A 21,302-nucleotide genomic window follows, 5' to 3' on the forward strand; every position below is an offset into this window, starting at 1 on the left:
AATCAAGCTGTTAGATAAGAAAACTGTCTTTAAATTAGTTGTGTGAACTTTGTTTTTAATTCCTAGTTGATTATTGGCAATTTGTCACATTTACATATGAAACATTTTCTGTTTTCTTTCAGGGGCCAGTGATGTCTATCTCTCCACAGGCCACTTACTTGTCTACAATCATTCCTAATGCTGTAATGCCAGCATCGATTGAATTCATTGAGATTGACCGCAGTACCAGCTGGACTCGTGGCAGCAGTGTCAACCATGGCAGCAGTGTCAACCATGGCAGCAGTGTTCGCACTGTAAGCAAAAGCAGCCTGGCATCTGGGGACTCGGCAGTCAGCCCCTTGCTATCCAGAAGATCAGATGGTGACACTTCCCAGACAAATCATTATCACAATGACTCCACACTGGCCACATCAGCTTCAGGGTCAAACTGGAGTGAGTCAAAGTCTTCTGAGACCATTATTTCAAACTCATCCCCACTGTCCTCCAAGGGTAGCACACAAAGCAGTAACTCTTCACAGAGAGTATGTCTAAATGGGCAAACCAAACAAACTGCTGGGGATCAGGACCTTGTTAGTTTCCGTAGCTCTGTTCATGCGATTAGCAGCCCTAGCGGTAAAGGTGAAAACCTTGTTACAAGACCAGCAACAGAATCTGGTGAATCAGTGGCGGTGGCTGCTGGAGAAGAAGCAAAGAATAAAAAGAAACGTAGCCTTTCAGTTATGAAGACCAAGCAACCTCCAGCACCACCACGTAGATCAAACTCTCTGCACAGTAATAAGATTAGAGGTAACTCCAGGGTGGTTATTGTGGATAACAAAAGTCTTAATGACTCTGCTTCTGGGGAGGTGACATTTACTAGAGAGAATATTGTACCAGAGGATGAGACAAAGTTGGTTTCTACAAATAGCACTAAGATACCCGAAGATGTATCAAACTTCCTTAGGTCAAGCTCTCCAGATTCTTCCACCAATCCTCTGAGTTCTGCTAAGGCATCTTCAAATGAAGATGGGCTATCTCCAGAATCTAGTTCCTCCCCACAGAAAGTTCCACCAGAGGATGGGAAATTTGAACGGACCATTTCTCCATCTAGTGGTTATTCTAGTCAGAGTGGCACGCCAACACTTTCTCCAAAAGGGATCTCCCCAACCTCCCCAGAGAAGCAGAAGAAGAAACCAGTCAAGCCGGAAAGATCAGCGTCGCGAGCCTCATCCTCAGCAGCATCTCCTTCATCCTCAGTTACGTCTTTATCATCTGGAACATCTGAGCTTGCCAATACAGAAGTTTCTGTGTGTAGCTCAAATCAGCCTCCACAGGGATCTTCACCAACTGTTGCTACAAAAGACCTTGCACTGAAGAACAATACCTCAACTTTTAGAGAGGAAGTAAATGAGCTATTGAACATCCCACCACCTCCTAAAGTCAAAGCACCATGTCCTCCTCCTCCAGAGACATGGGTCCACAGCAGACGCACCTTGGAGCTCCTCTGTGGGCCTTGCCCTAATGTTAAACAAAAAGCAGCACAAGTACAGGAAAGCACAAGTAACGACACAGGAACCCAGACTGAAACTAGGAAAGAGATGCAGGTTTTGGATCAAATTCAAACAGCTACAGACAAACCTATCATAGAACTGTCCAAAACTCAAGCAAAGCCTGAGTTACTATCAACAATGCATCCTGACAGAGTTCATGTGGTGCAGGAGGGTAAGGAATATCCAGAACAAGAAACATCTTTCGTCCAGGACAAAAGAAAAGCAAGCGTAGATGTTCAGCAGCAAGAACAGAGTAGTAGCTTTGTGATGAAGGAGCCAGAGAGTCAAGGGACAACTCCAAAGAAAGATCCCCCTCCTGTCATGAAGAAACCCATGACACTACTGCACAAAGGGGAAATGGTCTTGGCGGAGAAGTCAGTGGAGAAAGAGAACAATGTAACGAGTGGCACAGCAGAGGTCACTATATCTGTGGAGAACTACATGTCTTTAGAGAAAGGTGTGACAGCTTTATTTGACGAGAGCAAGGCTGAGACGGACAGAAGTGAAGTCCAGTCCATGCAAACACTTTCAATAGAGGTCCCCAGAATCAATAAGTTTTCTCCGCCACCTACCCCTCCCCCAGCATACCACCCGACACCGCCTCTATCAAGGAAAACACTTCCCTCAGCAGTATCTACACCTCCAAATGATTTACAAAGGGTACAGGAGGAGATCCACATTGTAGAGTCCTCCTGGCCACCTCCACCACCTCCTTTGGAAGGGGACTCTGTATTTGATGGAGTGGATGAGGTTGACTTTCCTCCACCTCCTCCTCCATCCATCATAACCGACAGTGCACCAGATGTGATGGCTGGTTGCGTCACAGAGTTGGGCAACCCTAATGTGCAGACTGTACAGAGTTCAGATTTGCACCCAGTTGTTCCACAACCAGTTATAAACGACACAGAACCAGTGATTGACGTGCAGGTTCCAAAATCTATAGCTTTTGAGGAGATTTCTTCATCTGTTTTAGAGACTGTATTGCCTCCACCAGTGGAATCGCCTCTTATACCAAGTATGAAAAGAGCAGAAAGCCCAGTACCAAACACAGCTGTAGATCCTCCCGGCAGTTTCCAGAAGCGAGGTTCTCTGCAAATTGAAGATCCCCCTGTGTCCATCAGTACTCAGTTTTCAGCTCTGACTGTGCCTGTAGCGCCTCCTCTACCGTCAGATAATTTAACTCATGGAGTTAATTTCAGAAGACATTCCAGCCTAGCAAATCGAGATGCCAGGACCAAGGAGCTCCTCTCCCGCCACAAAAGTGTTCCCATTCCCAAAGAGGATGCTAACATACCTCTTGTCACCCCTTCCCTGCTTCAAATGGTTCGCCTGAGATCAGTCAACATGACCGAAGATCAGGTGCAAAGTCCGCCAGAGGACAAGTCCACAAATGAGGAAGCACCAGTTAAGGATAATTCCCCAGTTTCTATCCAAGGATCTCAAAACATTCCTCAAAAACCCATCCGCAAGTCTTTGTCACTGAAATCTCCCCCTCAGGCCATTAAATCATCCTCTGTGACAATGACCAGTCCTTCAATGCGCTTACAGGAAGCCATACGAATGAAAACTGCAGCAATGTCTTCAAGAGATGGTCTGCCCTCCAAACTGGGTGTGAAATCATCGACATACAGCTGCGTCAGTGACCCAGGAGCTTTGCCACGGAAATCACACGAAGGATATGACATGCACAAGTCTCCAGCTTCTACTGCTAGCTTTATCTTCTCTAGGAGCACAAAAAAGGTTGTCATAGAGACTGCCTCATCCCCTGACGCTCAGGCAAATCTAAAGCAAAGCTTGGCAGCTGAGCTCATGCAAGTGTCCGATCAATCCAAGGCTGCTGTGTTTACATTTGATGGAGTGAAGTGTGATAAAGTTCCTCCACCTGTAGCCAAGAAGCCGACGCAAAGCAGCATCAACTCTTCACCGAGTCTTCCGAATTCTTTGTCAAAGATGGAGGTCAATGTCAAAGGGAATGGAGCAGTAGTAGGAGGAGAACATAGGAGTGGAATAAACCTGTCTGAAACAACAAGTAAGTTTATCATTATATTTGTGCCTTCATTGGTGTTTTTGTTGCTGAGTTTGCAACAGCTTCAAGGTTTGTTCTGTACCAGCATGAATAAATAACTCTTCCAACTCTTGCCATGAAAAAGCAGAATGCAAAGCAGAGGTTGCAGAATAAGAGTCACCTCTGGCACAAGCCCAGTACAGATGCTGCTGGTTTGCCTACAGACTTTTTTTTTCTCCAGTTAAATGCGCAAGCATGTGCTTTAATTAACCGTAACCTGAAGCTCGTGATCATGTCTCAGTAATTCGATTAGATTAGGAAGGAATACTCATCAAGCGTGTTCCTGTAACTGTATTATGGTGATGCTATAATGTCTAACCACCACTTGTCTTCCCCCTCCAGCAACCAGAGTAACAGCGGACACAATTGAAACACTGTTCTGAAAGACTTCTTTGGTGATTAAACAAGAACCAGGCTGATACCAGAGGAACAGAAAAAGGACAACTCACAAGAGAGACTGACTGGCATTAAGAGACATTAACTAAGTGTTTGTGTGCATTTCCTCCAAAAAGCCTTAGCCTGTATTGGCCTTCCTTAATATTTATGCAAAAAAAAAAAAAAAGTATCACTCCCAATTTCTTAAAATAGCTTTATTCTGGAGTATTTTTCTAAAAATATAGTTTATGTCCTACTGAGGCCCCTCAGGGTGAAGCACTGTACATTGGCTGAATTGCAAATATTTAGCTTGTGTTAGATCGCCTCCCAGAGGTTCCATTAGGTAGTTGTAATTTCAACTCAGAGAAAACGACTTGTCTTCGAAAAAAAAGCATTTCTGTACATAGATGGTCTGTTTCCCCCTCCTCTTGTATTATATATATTGCAATATTGTCTGACAAAAGCATCCACTGTAGGACAGGATATCCATTCCTTACTTAGACTGAGTGAAGAAATTACTGAGCTTAGCATCATTCACGCTTTTTGGTGTGGAAAGCATTTGTCAAAAAGGGATGCCGCATACTTAAGAATTCAGTGTTTTTGTTTTCCCGAGATGCACTTTTGTAAACAACATATGCTAAATAGTTCAGACTTAACAGAATAAAAGCATCTAAATACGGGAGTAGGTGAAATATCAAGTAGATGCTTTTTTTTTCTTTTTTTTTTAGCAATTCTTGGGTGACTGCAAAGCCAGCTCATCAGTATCCTATTTATTTATGTGTGATTGTTTTCACCAGTAGCACTGTCAGTCACCTTTTCCTACCAAATATGAAATATTTAAGAATTTGTTTCATCTGAAAACCACCTTTAGGGCTACGACTGGGGTGACTGGCCCTGGAGGACCATTACACTGGAGCAGGATGTCAGTGTTTTCAAAAGCGGACCTATTATTGTAATCCCTGTGAACCAAAAGCTCAGACATCACGCCTCAGTTTCAGATGGCATTTTTTAGTTTTGGATGTTAATGTAAGTGAGAGTGGGGAATCTCAGGCACACAGCACTGAGTACACAGGCCTGTTAAGGAGCAGCCAATCAGGAGAAAGTTTGCTTAAACTGAGGGGAAAGAGACAAAAACAACTTGTTTCAGATGGTTGATGAATTAAAGCCTGGGTTTTAAAAAAAAAAAATCATTATTATTTTGAACTGTGAATCATGCAAACTACTTCATCCATTGATAAAGACATGCAGCTGAAACTGAGCACGATGGGTCCACTTTAATACATGTTCTGTAACTCTGTAAGCCTTTTTATGGTGGAAAACAAATACAGCTCAATATATTTGCACAAAACTTTCCCCCTCTCAGAATCATTGATGAGTGAATTACACGGACTCCTCACACAGGGTCAAAAAAATCTCTGTTTTGCTGATTATAGAGAAATATGTGCAGTTATTACTTCTATAAATAAAATTTAAGTGTATTAAACTGTTTCCTGTGTTCATAGTTCAAAAACTTTCTCACGGATCACAAATGATATTCTCACTCAGACTTCAACCAGTGTTTATTACACATTAGAGATGATGATGCATGGTTTGATTATAACAACTAATGTTCAGATCTGGATTTCTGTGCAACATTAGTCAAAATACAACCGTCATATAGTACAAGGCATATTGATTTTTAGATACATAGGATGTTGGGAACCCATAAAACTATGCTTAGTAAGCAGATTTGGCAGATTGGCCACAGTCCTGATGTTCACATTTACCATGAAGGCAAACAGTAAAACAGGTAACTAAGGAAACGTTCAGTCCCTTTTAGGAAACCCGAGATATTTTTCATTGGCTACTTCCACGAATAAGCTATAAAGACCAGAGTCCTTTAACTGAAAAGGCCCTTTCTTCCCCCATATGTGTACAACTTCAAAGAAAGGAAAAGTAATGAATCAGGTTTTCAGAATTTGTCTAAGAGAGTTTAAAACATGTAAGACACAAGGCATCATGTGCCGTCACTCTTCAGGAAACATCCAGATGAAGCTCGATGCTGCTGCCATGGCGACTCGATGGAAGTACTGTTGCTGTGGCGAGCAGGAGCAGCTTCAGCGTTTGCGTGTTTAACTGATGTTCCCTCCTTTGAGCGTCTTACATGTGATCTGCCCCAGTTTGGTCATCAGCTGCTTGTCTTTCCACTGAGCTACACACTCGTCTGATATCTTTAGGTCAACCTAAAATACCAGATAACACACATGATTTTATAGTCTGTACTTTAAATGTTAGCTCTTTAGTAGAGGGGGAAAAAATACAGCGGTTTAACGTTAAACATACATAAAGAAACATACCTGGAGTTTCTCCCACACCTTCTTCTTTGGGTTAAGTCTATCATCTGGCTTGCCTGACTCATACCCTTCCACAAAGACCCTGTCCCCTGGCAACGAACCTTCTGGAGGATCCAGAGGCTCCACCTTTCTGGGCTCGCCCTCACTGGAAAACAAACAGAGATCGGAGGAGTTGGAAATTTAAGCTAAATTTCACTTTGTGCAAAAAAACAAAACAACCCAGCCCCCAAAAATGAAACTCACATAGAGGCACACAGCAGCATGGCTTGAGACTCGATCCCACGCATCTTCTGGGGTTTCAGATTGCACAGCACCAACACCAGTCTGTCCTGCAGGTCCTCCTGTGAAATGTAGGCCACCAGCCCACTGACTACCGTCCTCGGCTCAGGCTCTCCTACATCGATCTTCTCCAGGTACAGAGACTCAGCGTCTGGATGCTACAGAGGGGGGAAATTATTTTTAAGTTCCACAGTGATTATCCAATGATGTAAAAGTTCTGATTATAATGAAATGACAATAACTTACCTTCTCCACACTGAGGATCTTTCCCACTCTGATGTCCAGTCTGGATGGAGCCAGCTCATTGTCCTCTCCTCCACCACCATCTCCTCCTCCTCCGGCCTTAACGCCCTTCCCTCCTGCTTCTAATAACACACAAGTAAGACAGCATTAAGTCTCAGTATGAAGCCACTCCCGCTTTAAGCCACAGCAGCCACACGGTTTGACACTGACTTGTCTTTGAGGGATCAGGATAGGCGTTGCTGGTAAGTTTACGGAGCTCAGGAGACTCGAACTTCTTTCTAATTGGCTCCAGTAGCTCATTTAGTGCATCCTCCACAGAGGCCTTCAGGTCTCCAGGGTGGATCATCTATAAACAGCAGTTAACTACAGGTTAAACCAGAGCTCGTTACGGGAAGACTTCATTGTTCAAATAAACCAGTTAAGGCGTCCTTCACCTCTGCAACGAAGTCCTTCTCCACTTCCTCAAACACACTGTAAACTTTGTCTCCGCCCCACTTTGCATCTCTCTTGATGGAGAACACTGAAACACAACAGTACAAATGATCAACTCATTTGATTATTCAAATTGATTTGCCGAAAAAAAAGGAAGTCTGAAGCCAGGTTGCAGGAAGAGATTGAAAAATTGTTTCTACCTCCTCGTAGAGGGAAGAGGACATATTTGACAAAAGAGAGAACTCCATTGTTCTGGATGTTGCCCGGCTCACAGAAAGCCTTCTTCAGCTTCTTCTTTACATCCTCTTTGGAGTCCAGGAGATCGATTTTCGATTCCTGGAAGCAAAAACAGATAAAATGAAGATGGACGGAGTGTTGAGAAAATTTCCCGTCAAAATCTTGAACTCCAATCACTTCCTTCCATGACAAACTAAGTTTATATGACCTTACCTCTTCTGAAGAGCTCATCTTAGCCCCCGTCAGCCCCGGCACCATCGGGTTCATCAGGTGGGCACGTTTAGCGTAGCCGAGAGAGGGCAGGTACTGCCGAACAACACAGGTTAAAAGCTTGAACAGCTGAACGTTATCAATTCTGTACTAGTCTGTTATCACACTTTCATATGTAACTAAATATAGAAGCTGACATGAGAGAAAACCTTAAAATTCTCAGAAAGGTAAAGAACTGGATCTGACGCTCTGATAATAACAGAATAAATGTTCTACATCTTCTATAACAGAAAAACTCGTTTGGCTTTTTGTGAGAGCACCACGACCTTTGAAGCATCAAAGTCAGGCTAACTTCGGGGTTAAAAAAGTAATCCCTACAGCACACTACATTCATAAGAGTGCAGGAAGAGGAAAGTAAATGAACTTCCCATTCCTCTCTGGATGTAATATAATATATACAAATAGCTCAATTATGAATATCCAGAATATCACAGAGATGAAATATATATGACTGACAGTTAACTCTAACCAGTAAAGTTGGTTTATTTGTTACTTTCACTTTAGAACATGTTTAAAAAGGGTGTAACTATTGACTTTGTACTGTGCCTTAGATGGACGAGTTGTACTGGGATATAAGCCACAAGCAGGAATGATTTCTTTTGTCACTCGGTGGTGCATTTGTGGAATCTCAGTCTCTCGTTGAACGTGCTCCTGTGACTAGCCAGCACGTCATGGAGTGGGTGGGAGGTATTGTCCACTATTTTCCTCATCTTATATATTATAAGAGATATTTTTATATCTCTCGCCATTGCTGCCCACACTAGCAAACAGAAATGCATCACTATATCACCAGTTTCACAAGATATACCAGTGTTATTGTGGAAGGTATGATAAGTCACAGCACTAATGTACTGGATTCAAAGGAATCCAGTACATTAGTGCTGCTAATGACTAAAGAGTCATTAGCAGCTGTGCGCTGCTGGGAGGCTGCAGAGGACTTGAGCTAAAACTAAAGGAAAAACCTCTGTAAATGTGCAAAGGTGTAGGATACCTTCTCTGCCAGAGTGAAAATCTTCCTCTGGTCAACACCTCCAAACTGAGCATCCACTTTCAAATACTCCTCATCCAGAGCCTGAGGGCATGAGGAAAAACACAAGATACAGTTACTGTGAATTAGGGCTGCTCGATTATGGCAAAAATGATAATCACGATTATTTTCACTGAAATTGAGATCTCGATTATTTGACGATATTTATTTAACCCTTACGACCTACTATAGAACCAAGTCCGCCAGAGCTTATATTATTATTATTTTTTTTTTTTTTACATGTTGTAGTGCCATTTGTGGGAGCATTTCAAGTTGCTATACATCAATACAACTGTTATAGCCCATATTGTAATAATATGTATGCATTAAGTCCATAGTAATTACATTAATTGCAAAAAAGTACAATAAACTACAAAAAAATTGAAAATCGTTTTTGTTTTTTGTTTTGTTTACATATATTTCTACTTGGAGAAATTTAAGAGGTTTATCCCTCAAAACTTGAAATACAAAAAAAGTTGCAAAAAATAGTTTACAACAACAGGAAATTTATTTTGAGTGTCTTCATAGTTTTATTTTGGAGATACACCAATTTTTATATACTGCAGGGAAAAACGAAAAAACAATCCTATGATGCAAATTTGCAAAGAAAACAGCAGGTGCATCAAAATAAACCATTTCCAGCAGTACAATTCGAGTTCTAAGCATCACAGAAACTATTCAGAAAAGTATAGAGTCAAACATGACTTATAAAAACACCAGCATAGGCAATTAAGGCCTACAAGTAAAAAACTACATTTCCGCGAAAATGACGTCACTTCCGGTTTCGGGCAGGAAATGGCGCACATGCGATAGTTCGCGACTTCCAGTGTTGCCAACTTTGTCGCTATATTTAGCAAGTTTTCAGACCCGCTAAAAAAAAGACGTGAAAGCCCTTATTGCTTTTACTCTCAACAAGTAGCGGGTGCTGTGACGCAGTCAGTTCTTCTTTTACTCTTATGCTGTTTTGTGGATCACAAGGTTTAAAACTACTTATAAACACACACACACAAAGTAACTCCACCAGAGTGCCTATTTCGGGTCACTTTTGCCGGTCCAAGCCCGGGTAAAGGAGCAGGGTTGGAATTGTGACATTAAAAAAAACAATAATTGCTAAAAGAAATTTAATTTGTAGTTCTAAATAAATTCTAAATGCATTTAGGACGTTTTTTACTCACTTTATGTCTCTTCCACGATGTTATTTCTCTCTCCAACAACATAGGTTACAATTAGATTAGCATGACCTATTATGCAAATTTGGCGATGACGTCATTTAGCGACTTCTAGCGACTTTTAGGACAACCAATAGCGATTTTCCTTACTGAGGAGTTGGCAACACTGCTGACTCCGTTTCACTGTGGGAAGTGTTATGAACAGCTGATCGGATCACAAAGCGTGTTTCTGGAATATTACGTTTTTGTTCCTGCAAGCGCTTTTTATGCAATTTTTGCAAAGCTTTATGTGGAAGGAAACCATGACCGAGGACAAGCTGATGGCATCAGATGTAAGTACAACTCCTCCGGTTTCATATGCAAAACAAATTATTGCGCTAGCTTACATGGTTCAGGTTCTACAGGGATTTAAAAAGGTTACACAAAACGGAGCGTGCTGCTCTGACCGGCTTTAAAGGGTTAACGATGACAACGTATTGAATAATGACTTTAAAAAATAATATAAAATAGTGTGCAACACCACTGAAGTTTTTTTTACCTCTCTTTTCAACCAACAGCAGTCACTCTCCTCTCCAAATAACTTCTGCTTAGCTTTCCGAGCTTCCCTCGGGTCCTCTTAATCAGCGGTCTCCACCCTTTTTTGCGCCACGGACCGGTTTATGCCCCACGGACCGGCCTTTAAGGTGTCGCGGATAAATGAGGGAGGGGCCAATAATCGGCTCAGTCATTTTTAATGATCGTTGAAAGCCCAGATCGTAATCGTGATTAAAATTCGATTAATTGAGCAGCCCTACTGTGAATAATACTAAGCTGTGACACGGACACATCTGAGAAACTTCAACTACTGCATTGTCACAGTGTGATGACACCAGCGTCTCAATTCTATGAACAGCATTACTACCTGTAGGCCGGGGTACAGCAGACCACTCAGGAGAGGATGCTCCACCTGTTTCACCACCTCAGCTCCAGCCTTCTTAGCATCGTGCTCTGTCACCATGGAGGACAGGCGGTACACATCCAGAGTGTACTCCCTGGAAAACATGGTAACACCTACATGTTCAGTATGAGCTGCAGCTACAGGCAAGTTTTAAGAGACTGTAAAGTTGAACGAGTGGATGTCAGATCAGCCTCTGAATCAGCAAACAGACCTGCTGAGCTGGAAGTCAGTTCCTTTGACAAACTTGAGTTTATCCAGAGGCACACTGATGCTCTCCAGCATGGCCTTGATAACCTGCTCATAGTATTTGACCCTGAGCTCCAGCAGCTCCCAGGGAGCTTTCATGTTGTCTAGGTAAGCATGCAAGTCTGCAAACAGAACAGTGACCTAAGGAAAGGTAGAAGAGGGAGTAAAAAGGCTGTTTTAATTTAATAGCAACTACAAATAAAACCATAGTCAGCTCTGCCACACCCACCTCACATCCAGCTTTGAGGAAGTCTGCTATCTTAGACATGGGGACAAAGTAAGCTACGTGGGGTTTGCCAGTGGTTGCTGTGCCCCAGTAAACCCTGAGCGCTCTCTCCTGAAGGACCTGCTTCACCTTCTCCTCTCCAAGGACCTCCTGCAATACACACACACGAGCAGAAACATGTGAGTGTGACCTGTATGCTCCAGTAACAATGAGCAGCTGCCTGCGTGTCCCACCTGGAGGTTCCTGGTGATGAGGTTAAATTTCTCATCTGGACTCAGCTGATCTGCCATGGCGCTGGGTACTCCGACTGTAACACAAGCACAGTGGTCATCCTCCTGGGGTTCTTAATAAGGGAGTTCCAGTTAAATTGCTTTCGGTTTATTGTTGATCTTGGCTACAGACAGGTATGACTAACATTCGCCTGACTGCCATGTTTTTTTCCACTGAAACAAAACAGTAATGCATATAGATTTTGCGCGTTTTAAAAAATTAAAAATACTGCAGCTCAGTTTGCTGTCTATAAGCCGTATTCATGTAATAAACTTCACTTTGATGCTCCATAGGCTGTGCAGGCTAGCCAATGAACATAACGGTAGTTTTGAAAAAGACGCAATTAACCCAAAAATAAAAATGAAAAAGCACATCTTTCCCCGGTAAATTTGCTAAAATTCAGCATGTAGCCTATAAATTTAGCTAACTTCCACCGATGAATGAAGGATCTAATTAGCGAGAAAACCATGTGCAGCTAACGTTACCTATCTCCTGTGGTTATAATCGATTCAGCTGCTTTTTTCTAATTGCTACATTTTTTTTGTTTATCTCACAGCAATATCGTTCTACGGTAAAATCACACTGCACAGTAGCCGACTTACCTCAAAACCGTCTCCTTTCAAAGAGTCCTGGGTGAGAGAAACCGGCTGAACGGACCGGTCAGTGTTGCATCAGCGACAGCCTCCGCTCTGCTATCGATTCTAGGCGGAAGTAATCGAGTTCAGAGTGCAGGTCCTACCGGTTGGTAAAACTTTTTTCTTTTTTGCCCTCCAACATCCTTACACTAGGAAATGAGATTTATTGGAAAAACAACGATGATAAATCATTACATTTCATATAATGATCAGAGTGTTAAAAGTTAAGTGTTAAAAGGCTCTGTCCACTTGTTATTTGGTTTGTTTGTTTGTTTGTTTTTAAGAATTGTCTAATCGTTGTCTGAAACTGAAAGTTTAATTCCTGTCAGAGTACAGTACTCACTTATATTCTAATTTTTTCTTCTACTCTTGTCAAGCATTTCAGAGAAAATCTTGGGAGTGATCAGGTAATTATGATCTAATTACAATTGTGATACTTAATAATTTAAAGACAATGGCAAACAAACTCTTTTTTTTCTCCCAGGGTGGCCAGAGGTTGATGGATTGTTGGGGAAATGCTGGCAATAGTTCAATGCACCAGAGAAGAGTCGCTGACACCCAAGGCAGTAGCAGTAGAACCTGAAAGATTCCTCCTCTTTAAAAAACAAAACAAAACAAACAAAAAACAGTCCTTGTTAGGACTGTAGGAAGCTTTTTACGCACTTTTTTTTTTTACGCAAGACAGATATATGAATGAACAGAGAAGCGTTCCAAGTAAAACTGGTCTACTAAAGTTTCTGACATCTGAATATTTGCTTAGACTCAATTCTTTCTCTTGTCAGATAAGTCTAAAGGGCCTAAAGAGTTCACTCTGCCACTTTTAGATCTGTGCTTGTAGTAAAATTAAGAACTCATTCTGCTGTTGGAATTTGAATTTCAGTCACCTCCAGGATTTCTTGGGTGCGTTTTAAAAGTGCTCCAGACCCTCCTGTCACTAAGGCACTCGGTGTGTTGTGTGTATGACCAATGTCACCCTTGACTTTTAGTGAACTGTTTCTGGAGCAAGAAAGAGGCGGACCCCAAGGGCGTAGATTTGGCATGAACGGAAGGGACATGTCCAGCGATTATTGAATTGTCCCCACCAATAATTTGACCTCTTCGAGTAAAGAAAAACAAACCCGATAGAAAGAAAAAAAAACGATCTGTCAACGTCTCATTCACCCAGTGGTGCAGAAAGAGTCCTACGTCATGTGACAAATATGGCCAATGTGATTGGCTGTGCCTTTCAGGGAGCTCTGTTTAGTTTTAGCAGCGGCAAGCCTGCGCAGTGAGGACCTGCAAGGAGGAGAGCAGGATGGCAGCAAAAAGGAAGAACCTGGATATAATAAAGTATTTTTCAAAGAAACCTGTAAGTCACTTAAAGTCAAGTTCACTCATAAAATGTGTCCGTCATAATAACGTTACAGGCTATGCTAGGCTTTGGCCCACATCAGTCTAAAATTGTATGTAGCCATGAATAACGTGTTTTGGAAACTAACTGCACAACAGGCGGCACTATTAGTTCTCTCAGTCTCAGAGTAGCATTTCTAATTTTGATTGAAACTGTCAGAGAAAACGGCAGCCTCGAGCAGCCAGGATATTAGTTTACAGAGGCTGTTAAAATTATACGTCTAACGTTAAAATGTTGGTGACACAATAATTTCATCCTAATGGCACTGACATATTCACAGGGTTAATTTTTGAGACAATATATCATGAGGTAGTCATGATTTTACAAATATTCCACCTTGTAGTGCAGTTTGCACAAATTGTTTTACAAATGCACTCACCCTACAAACATTACTGATGAGTCAAGATCTGCACAAATTGACAGAAACACTGAAGCAGCTGCACATTTTATTCTTATTGTCATGTTTGTCCTATTTGTCAGGTGACAGAAGAACCAACACAGAGCTCAGAGAGTAATGGTGATACAAGATCACAGGTGGAATTGGATGATGACTTGTTGGTTCATGACTGTATTTGAAGCACATGTGTGACTGCATGTATTTGGAATGTCTCACTGTTATTTATCAGGTGACAGAGGCAGCTCTGCCATGTTGTAGCTCGGACAGAGGTGAAGAGGCGAGGTCACAGGTGACTGACTGATGATTTGGTGCTATAGATTAACTAGTATTTATTATCATAACAATTGTTAGGCTGCTGATGTAAATATATTCATTAGTGTACATTTGACAAAGAATCTGAATTGACATGTCTCACTTTTTATATGGCACGAATCAATGTGTTATTTTATCAGGTGGCAATATGTCCTAGTGCAGTCAGAGGGGAAGAGCCAGGGCCAAAGGTGAGGCACATCAAGCACATAATAATAATTTTAATCTGAGGATAAAACCCAGGTACTGAGGCTGAAAGAAGCTTCAGTGCTCTCAGAAGACTAAAAAGATGGCTACGGTTAACAATGACTCAAATGAGATTAAACAATGCTGCTGTATGCCATGTCCACCAGGAGAGACTGGACAGTATAGATGTAAAACAAATATGCCAGCAGTTTATCTCAGTTAATGAGAGGAGAAGGCATGTGTTTGGCTCCTTCACATAGTGGACATTGAGTTGTTGTGTGGGGCACCAGTAACTGTAACAGTAGTTCCTGTTTAGAATAAGAAATCCCAGCTCACTGATTTGATCGGGGCAGTAGTGCCTAAAATGTTGCATAATTTTGCTGAGAGATCTTTTACTTTGTGATAATCTTAGATGAGTAGTTTTATGGACAAAAACCACCAGGTCATTCAGTGTTCCCTTAGTGCTATAACAGGTGTTGGTGCACTATAACTGAAGTAATGTTGTTAAGTCCTTAAAGTCATATTCTTTTATTGTCATGACTGTATTTGAAACTATTGTTATTTTTGTATGATACCTGATTTATATGGAATATGGCTGAAGTAAACTAAAGCCTAAAATACTTAGTCATTTGTTTAATAGTAATTTAACATTATATAATTCACATACAGTGGGGCAAAAAAGTATTTAGTCAGCCACCGATTGTGCAAGTTCCCCCACCTAAAATGATGACAGAGGTCAGTAATTTGCACCAGAGGTACACTTCAACTGTGAGAGACAGAATGTGAAAAAAAAATCCATGAATCCACATGGTAGGATTTGTAAAGAATTTATTTGTAAATCAGGGTGGAAAATAAGTATTTGGTCAATAACAAAAATACAACTCAATACTTTGTAACATAACCTTTGTTGGCAATAACAGAGGTCAAACGTTTACTATAGGTCTTTACCAGGTTTGCACACACAGTAGCTGGTATTTTGGCCCATTCCTCCATGCAGATCTTCTCGAGAGCAGTGATGTTTTGGGGCTGTCGCCGAGCAACACGGACTTTCAACTCCCGCCACAGATTTTCTATGGGGTTGAGGTCTGGAGACTGGCTAGGCCACTCCAGGACTTTCAAATGCTTCTTACGGAGCCACTCCTTTGTTGCCCGGGCGGTGTGTTTTGGATCATTGTCATGTTGGAAGACCCAGCCTTGTTTCATCTTCAAAGTTCTCACTGATGGAAGGAGGTTTTGGCTCAAAATCTCACGATACATGGCCCCATTCATTCTGTCCTTAACACGGATCAGTCGTCCTGTCCCCTTGGCAGAAAAACAGCCCCATAGCATGATGTTTCCACCCCCATGCTTCACAGTAGGTATGGTGTTCTTGGGATGCAACTCAGTATTCTTCTTCCTCCAAACACGACGAGTTGAGTTTATACCAAAAAGTTCTACTTTGGTTTCATCTGACCACATGACATTCTCCCAATCCTCTGCTGTATCATCCATGTGCTCTCTGGCAAACTTCAGACGGGCCTGGACATGCACTGGCTTCAGCAGCGGAACACGTCTGGCACTGCGGGATTTGATTCCCTGCCGTTGTAGTGTGTTACTGATGGTGACCTTTGTTACTTTGGTCCCAGCTCTCTGCAGGTCATTCACCAGGTCCCCCGGTGTGGTTCTGGGATCTTTGCTCACCGTTCTCATGATCATTTTGACCCCACGGGATGAGATCTTGCGTGGAGCTAGTGATGGCCCGCTTGAAGCTGAAGCTCCGGCGCGTGTGTCAAAAAAATCAACACACTGCTTCAGAAGCACTGTATCGAAGCTTGATTCGTTTGGCCAGAGTCACGTGATCAGTGACGTCCGAAGCTTCATTTAGAACCTAACTGCTTCGATGTCTGATTCAATGGTTTATAAGGAAGCGAATCATTCACGGGATTTGTGGAGTGTTTTGATGGTGACAGCGAACCACTGATCATTCCACTGAGAGATTTGGAGCCAGCGAGGAATATAGAGGAGGTTCTGTTGTGTGGGAGAATTTTGAGTTGATTTTTGTCAATCGGGTGGGTTTTCCAGCTTTGTGTTCTGGCCGTTTACTTTTGTTTTGTGCGTGTTTATTATATCTGAAAACGGGAAAAAGGTAAAATGTCAAAAATCTGCCTCCATAATATAAATATCATTAAATAAAGTTAGAAAAACTTTCACTTGACTCTTTACATGTAATGTTGTAAAAATATATATATTATTGTTTAATTAATCTGAAAATGTTAGTCTGCCAAATGTGCAGCAATTGAATTTATTTATTCTCTTTAGCTGATAGTTGGTGGGGCCCAGGTAGACTGTAAAACTGCATCTCTACCAGTTTCTCTGCACTCCAGCCTCCTCTGGGCCATGTGAAGGGATTTTCCTTAAGGCAGGATAAATGATCTCCACGAAAAGGAACAGGTTCGGCCATCGCACATTAGAACAAATTCTCTTTTTAAATAAAAATGAAAAAGGGTTACCTTAAATGCATCATGTTTTTAATTTGCAATTTCATAAGCATTTTTCCTTTCCATTTCACAATCAATTCTACCCCCAGGTCAAAAATATGTCTGGGAAAATTTCCCTAATATAATATTATTTATAGATACACCTGTCTAGCGATTAATTGCATAAGTGCATGGAGGCAGGACCTCAGAGCAGAAGCATACTCCATAATGTGTTGTACATTATTATATTTATATATTATATGTAACGTGGTATTTTTCAATTATTGTATTTACTAACATCAAGAAGTCACAAGCAAAGGAAGACCACACCATGGTGCATATTTAAACAAGGAGAGTTTACTGGTCAAAACGATTTATTAAACAAATAAAACACATTTTTTTAACCACCAAAAAATACACGTTCAAAGCAACACAACAGCGGCCCAATATCAGACAAAACTCCACTCTGTAGAGTGGGCAATCATAATGAAGCAGTTGGTTTTATTTTGTGGATTCAAGCTGCTCTTTGTATTTTTGTCCACCAGATGTCACCAAACAGGACTGTGTTGAAAAGCTTCGAGTAATGAACCGTTTTTCAATACAAGCTTCAGTGCTTCAGAAAGCTTCATTTGGCCATCACTACGTGGAGCCCCAGATCGAGGGAGATTATCAGTGGTCTTGTATGTCTTCCATTTTCTGATGATTGCTCCCACAGTTGATTTTTTCACACCAAGCTGCTTGCCTATTGTAGAGTCACTCTTCCCAGTCTGGTGCAGGTCTACAATACTTTTCCTGGTGTCCTTCGAAAGCTCTTTGGTCTTGGCCATGGCAGAGTTTGGAGTCTGACTGTTTGAGGCTGTGGACAGGTGTCTTTTATACAGATGATGAGTTCAAACAGGTGCCATTCATACAGGTAACGAGTGGGGGACAGAAAAGCTTCTTACAGAAGACGTTACAGGTCTGTGAGAGCCAGAGATTTTCCTTGTTTGAGGTGACCAAATACTTATTTTCCACCCTAATTTACGAATAAATTCTTTACAAATCCTACCATGTGGATTCATGGATTTTTTTTTTCACATTCTGTCTCTCACAGTTGAAGTGTACCTCTGGTGCAAACTACTGACCTCTGTCATCATTTTAAGTGGGGGAACTTGCACAATCGGTGGCTGACTAAATACTTTTTTGCCCCACTGTATAAAACTATGAATTGTGATTTTAAATGGTTTAAAAGCATGTAGAATAGCATATGTAGGCAAGTATATTTCTCCTTTTTTTATCAAGAAGCAAAGACAAAAAGGAAAAAAATAAGAAACAGGGCAGAGTTCAGTGGTTGAATCATCCGTCCCCACCAATGCCAAAACCAAATCTACGCCCTTGGCTAATACTGTAAAAAGCAACCATTAGTTTTCTTTGTAATATCGGAACATTTGTTTTGATAAATACATAGGTCAGTATCAGGGTTCATATGAGCTATTTTAGCAGTAATGTTACACCTCCACTATGATAGTATTTAGCTGTTAATCATGTTAGCAAAGAAGCCAGGGTTTGTAATTCATTCTTAATTTAGCCACGCTGCATGAATTTGGATGATAACATTTTTGAAAATGGCAGTTTACTTTATCGGGCAATTATAAAATCACATTTCTTAGGCTGGCTTTTAAGGAAGGAGGAAAGGTATGTATCAGGTGGCTGAGAAGAAAGATGGAGGTGGAAAGGATGTGCAAGCTATGGGACAAAGTTGCTGAGACTAGGTTAAAAAGAGGTGATGATCATGCTGTTCTTGCAACAGCATGAGAACTGACAGAGGTGAGACAGCAGAAAAGTTTTTATTTTTTTTTATAATAAGTTAAGGAATTAAGTGAAGAACAGTGATTAATTAAATTGTTTCTTGCATTTTTGATTTAAAAATGAAGCCAACAAGGAAGCGGCAAAAAAAAGAGAACTGCTGTTCCTCTTTAAGCCACTTGAGGCTGTCTCAGAAAGAGACAGTGAAGTGAGGGGAGTGGTTGCTTTGACTGACAGGTGTGTTGACACAGGTATGTGTGTGAGCACTCGCTCTCCTCTCTCACTCTGCATCGCCTGCATCAGTCTTCTCTGTGGCCCTGCTCTTTTCCTCCTGCCTGGAAGCGCCACCTTCAGCATCCTTTATACCACCGCCTCTGTACACACATCCTAGCAGGTCTAACTACTATCTTGTAAACATTCCCTTTCACTCTTGCTGCTATCCTTCTGACACACCCACTCCACCCTCCCTTCTCTTCTTCACCTGTAGGACACTGTCCTTCGCTTTTGGATATCCTGATAGTCTTCTGTGTAAGTTGTTATACAAAGGTTTCAAATCTATTTCTTTGGAATGAACATAAAATGAGGAAATGCAAAAGAAAATTGTATAATTAAACATATGAATTATGCCAGAATATGTTTAACAGTTTATTTAAACCCATCTCATGTTTGTGCTTCCATAGTAAGTCATCTGTTGAGGGATTCTGGGCAAATAACTGTTGTAACCTACACAGATCCCATAGATTGCAATTATGAGCCCAGATATTCACAAACCAGTCAGTACCCCTGGGCTGAAATGTGCTATGTTAATAATACTGTGACATATGAAAGTACAACACACTTAAAAAAAACGGTTCTAAAATACCAGGAACAACAAAATGAGTTGGTGATGCAACTGTATGCAGTAAACTTGGGGTTTTCGGGCTCTTCCAGGACGTCGGTAACTGTTTCCATCTGGTTATCCAGACTTGCATCTTCAGTATTCAGTTCCTTTTGAAGACACAATTTCTGAAACTCGTTTTACATCCTGTTGCTTCTTTGGATTTTTTCCAACTCTCATAGATGAAAGCACCTGCCACGTAAAATCTGTTATTATGCCAGCAGCAGACTTCTCATCCTGACTCACACTGATCTGAATGAAACAGAGTCATGATCGCATAATTAATGAAGAATAATCTGTGTGAGGGCTTAACACAGGACATTACGCTCAAATATTTTATTCTGTCTGTGACGTCTTTTAGTCTCCCTGGCAGAATAAAATATAATATCAGTCATCAGATCAACAATACCATAAAATAACCAGTTTTAATGTCTTAGGGGTCGGGGTCAGAATTTAGAGTCAGAAGTCGGGCTCCAGCCGGGGGAGCACCGGGAGGATGAGGTTCCCAAACGAGGAGTCCTGGGTGATGAAGAACCCGGAGGAGTGGACGTGAGCGTGCTGCAGGGCGGCCTTCTGTTGGGCTGCGATGTGCTGCTGCTCGGCGCTGTCCCTCACCTCCTTCAGGCTGGGTCTGGACGACATCGGGATGTTGGCTCCGGGGTTGTTCATGGACTGGCTCTGCAGCAGCCGCCTCTTCTCCTTGTCCAGCTCCGCCAGGATGGCCACACGGGTCTTGTTCTGAAAGCCCTGTCCCGGCGGGTTAGCAGCCATGTTAGCTAAGCAGTTAGCAAACACCGGTTTCACGAGTCCACGAAGCACATAAAGCCGACTGCCGGGATTGCTTCTTTAGGGTATGTGGGTATATAGAATATCTTCGCTATGGAGAAACACAAAGCACGCACTGTCAGAGATAAGACATAAAATACCGCCTTTAGGCAAAGGAACTGGACAACTTCCGGCTAATAGTTCTCCTTTCAAAATAAAAGTTCACGGAAACGACATCAGTTTTTTTTTTTATCGTTTTATCTTACGGCAACACGCAGATGACAACGGTTAAATGTTTATTTATGTAATGATGTTTTTTTTAAAGTATAACTTCTACCAGGAAGAAAATATTCATCCAAATGTCGCCGTTTATGTGTGCGAAATAAAACCAACATTCACCAAACAGTTATTGCAATTTCGTGACTGAACACTAGATGGGATCAGTTCATTATGAATCATAAACCATGTGAATGTGAAAACTGGGTTTCACTAGAGCCACACCTGAAAATACGACGAGGACTCTCGTCATAGTTGGAGTGCAAAGAGTGGCCAAATTATATCACTAAATACACCATTAAGCAATTAAATGGATGAGTACGTAATTAAAATGGAAATAAATAAATAGTGTATTAAATACATATGTCAATTAATCTTTTTTGAAAACATATTTTATTATTTCACCATTTAATTGATTATTTCATGGTTCCTTGGCAATCTGCAATCTGTCAGCCTTACCCATTAGAGCCAGGGCACAGGGATGACGCTGATCTGGTCAAATATGTCAGCAGGTGTTTCTCAATACTAAGTACACACAGTTTGTACTTGTATACTTGCACACTCGCTTCCCCGTTTGAGGACGGGAAG

General features: G+C 41.5%; 3 protein-coding genes across 6 annotated transcripts in view; 1 reads left to right on the forward strand and 2 right to left on the reverse strand.

Moving 5' to 3' along the window:
• nhsl3 (NHS like 3) overlaps positions 1 to 5,455 on the forward strand; it is a 39,423-nt gene extending 33,968 nt beyond the window's left edge. For all 4 annotated transcript variants that reach the window (XM_085261902.1, XM_085261903.1, XM_085261904.1 and 1 more), the window contains 2 exons: positions 123 to 3,558; positions 3,937 to 5,455. In XM_085261902.1, the coding sequence (XP_085118028.1) occupies positions 123 to 3,558; positions 3,937 to 3,977 (3,477 nt within the window). In that variant the 3' untranslated portion in view covers positions 3,978 to 5,455. The remainder of the gene's footprint in view (positions 1 to 122; positions 3,559 to 3,936) is intronic.
• Positions 5,456 to 5,510: 55 nt separating this feature from the next.
• Positions 5,511 to 12,390, reverse strand: yars1 (tyrosyl-tRNA synthetase 1). The gene is made up of 14 exons (XM_085261906.1): positions 12,241 to 12,390; positions 11,602 to 11,675; positions 11,372 to 11,518; positions 11,108 to 11,283; positions 10,861 to 10,990; positions 8,755 to 8,835; positions 7,707 to 7,799; positions 7,457 to 7,592; positions 7,259 to 7,344; positions 7,035 to 7,170; positions 6,828 to 6,946; positions 6,546 to 6,739; positions 6,306 to 6,447; positions 5,511 to 6,191 (listed from the first exon to the last, which is right to left on the reverse strand). The coding sequence occupies exons 2-14, from the start codon at positions 11,656 to 11,658 to the stop codon at positions 6,081 to 6,083; spliced, it is 1,608 nt and encodes a 535-aa protein (XP_085118032.1). The 5' UTR covers positions 11,659 to 11,675; positions 12,241 to 12,390; the 3' UTR covers positions 5,511 to 6,080.
• A 7,038-nt stretch (positions 12,391 to 19,428) lies between these two features.
• On the reverse strand, positions 19,429 to 20,666 carry LOC146549593 (SOSS complex subunit C-like). The gene has a single exon (XM_085263125.1). It carries the CDS (start codon positions 20,442 to 20,444, stop codon positions 20,133 to 20,135), a length of 312 nt encoding a protein of 103 aa, XP_085119251.1. The 5' UTR covers positions 20,445 to 20,666; the 3' UTR covers positions 19,429 to 20,132.
• Positions 20,667 to 21,302: the final 636 nt, after the last annotated feature.

The sequence above is a fragment of the Mchenga conophoros genome, linkage group LG22 (assembly GCF_057382185.1).
Source record: "Mchenga conophoros isolate Kocher_MC1m ecotype Shallow Benthic linkage group LG22, M_conophoros_male_GT1.1, whole genome shotgun sequence".
Lineage (NCBI taxonomy): Eukaryota > Metazoa > Chordata > Actinopteri > Cichliformes > Cichlidae > Mchenga > Mchenga conophoros.

Bases quoted from the DNA above. Each gene is read 5' to 3' on its own strand.
- LOC146549593 (XM_085263125.1), bottom strand. From the start codon at position 20,444: ATGGCTGCTAACCCGCCGGGACAGGGCTTTCAGAACAAGACCCGTGTG.
- yars1 (XM_085261906.1), bottom strand. From the start codon at position 11,658: ATGGCAGATCAGCTGAGTCCAGATGAGAAATTTAACCTCATCACCAGG. The intron at 7,800-8,754 runs GTATCCTACACC...GTTGTTCGGCAG, and splicing joins TTTTCACTCTGGCAGAGAAG to TACCTGCCCTCTCTCGGCTA. The intron at 7,593-7,706 runs GTAAGGTCATAT...TTTTGCTTCCAG, and splicing joins AGATGAGCTCTTCAGAAGAG to GAATCGAAAATCGATCTCCT.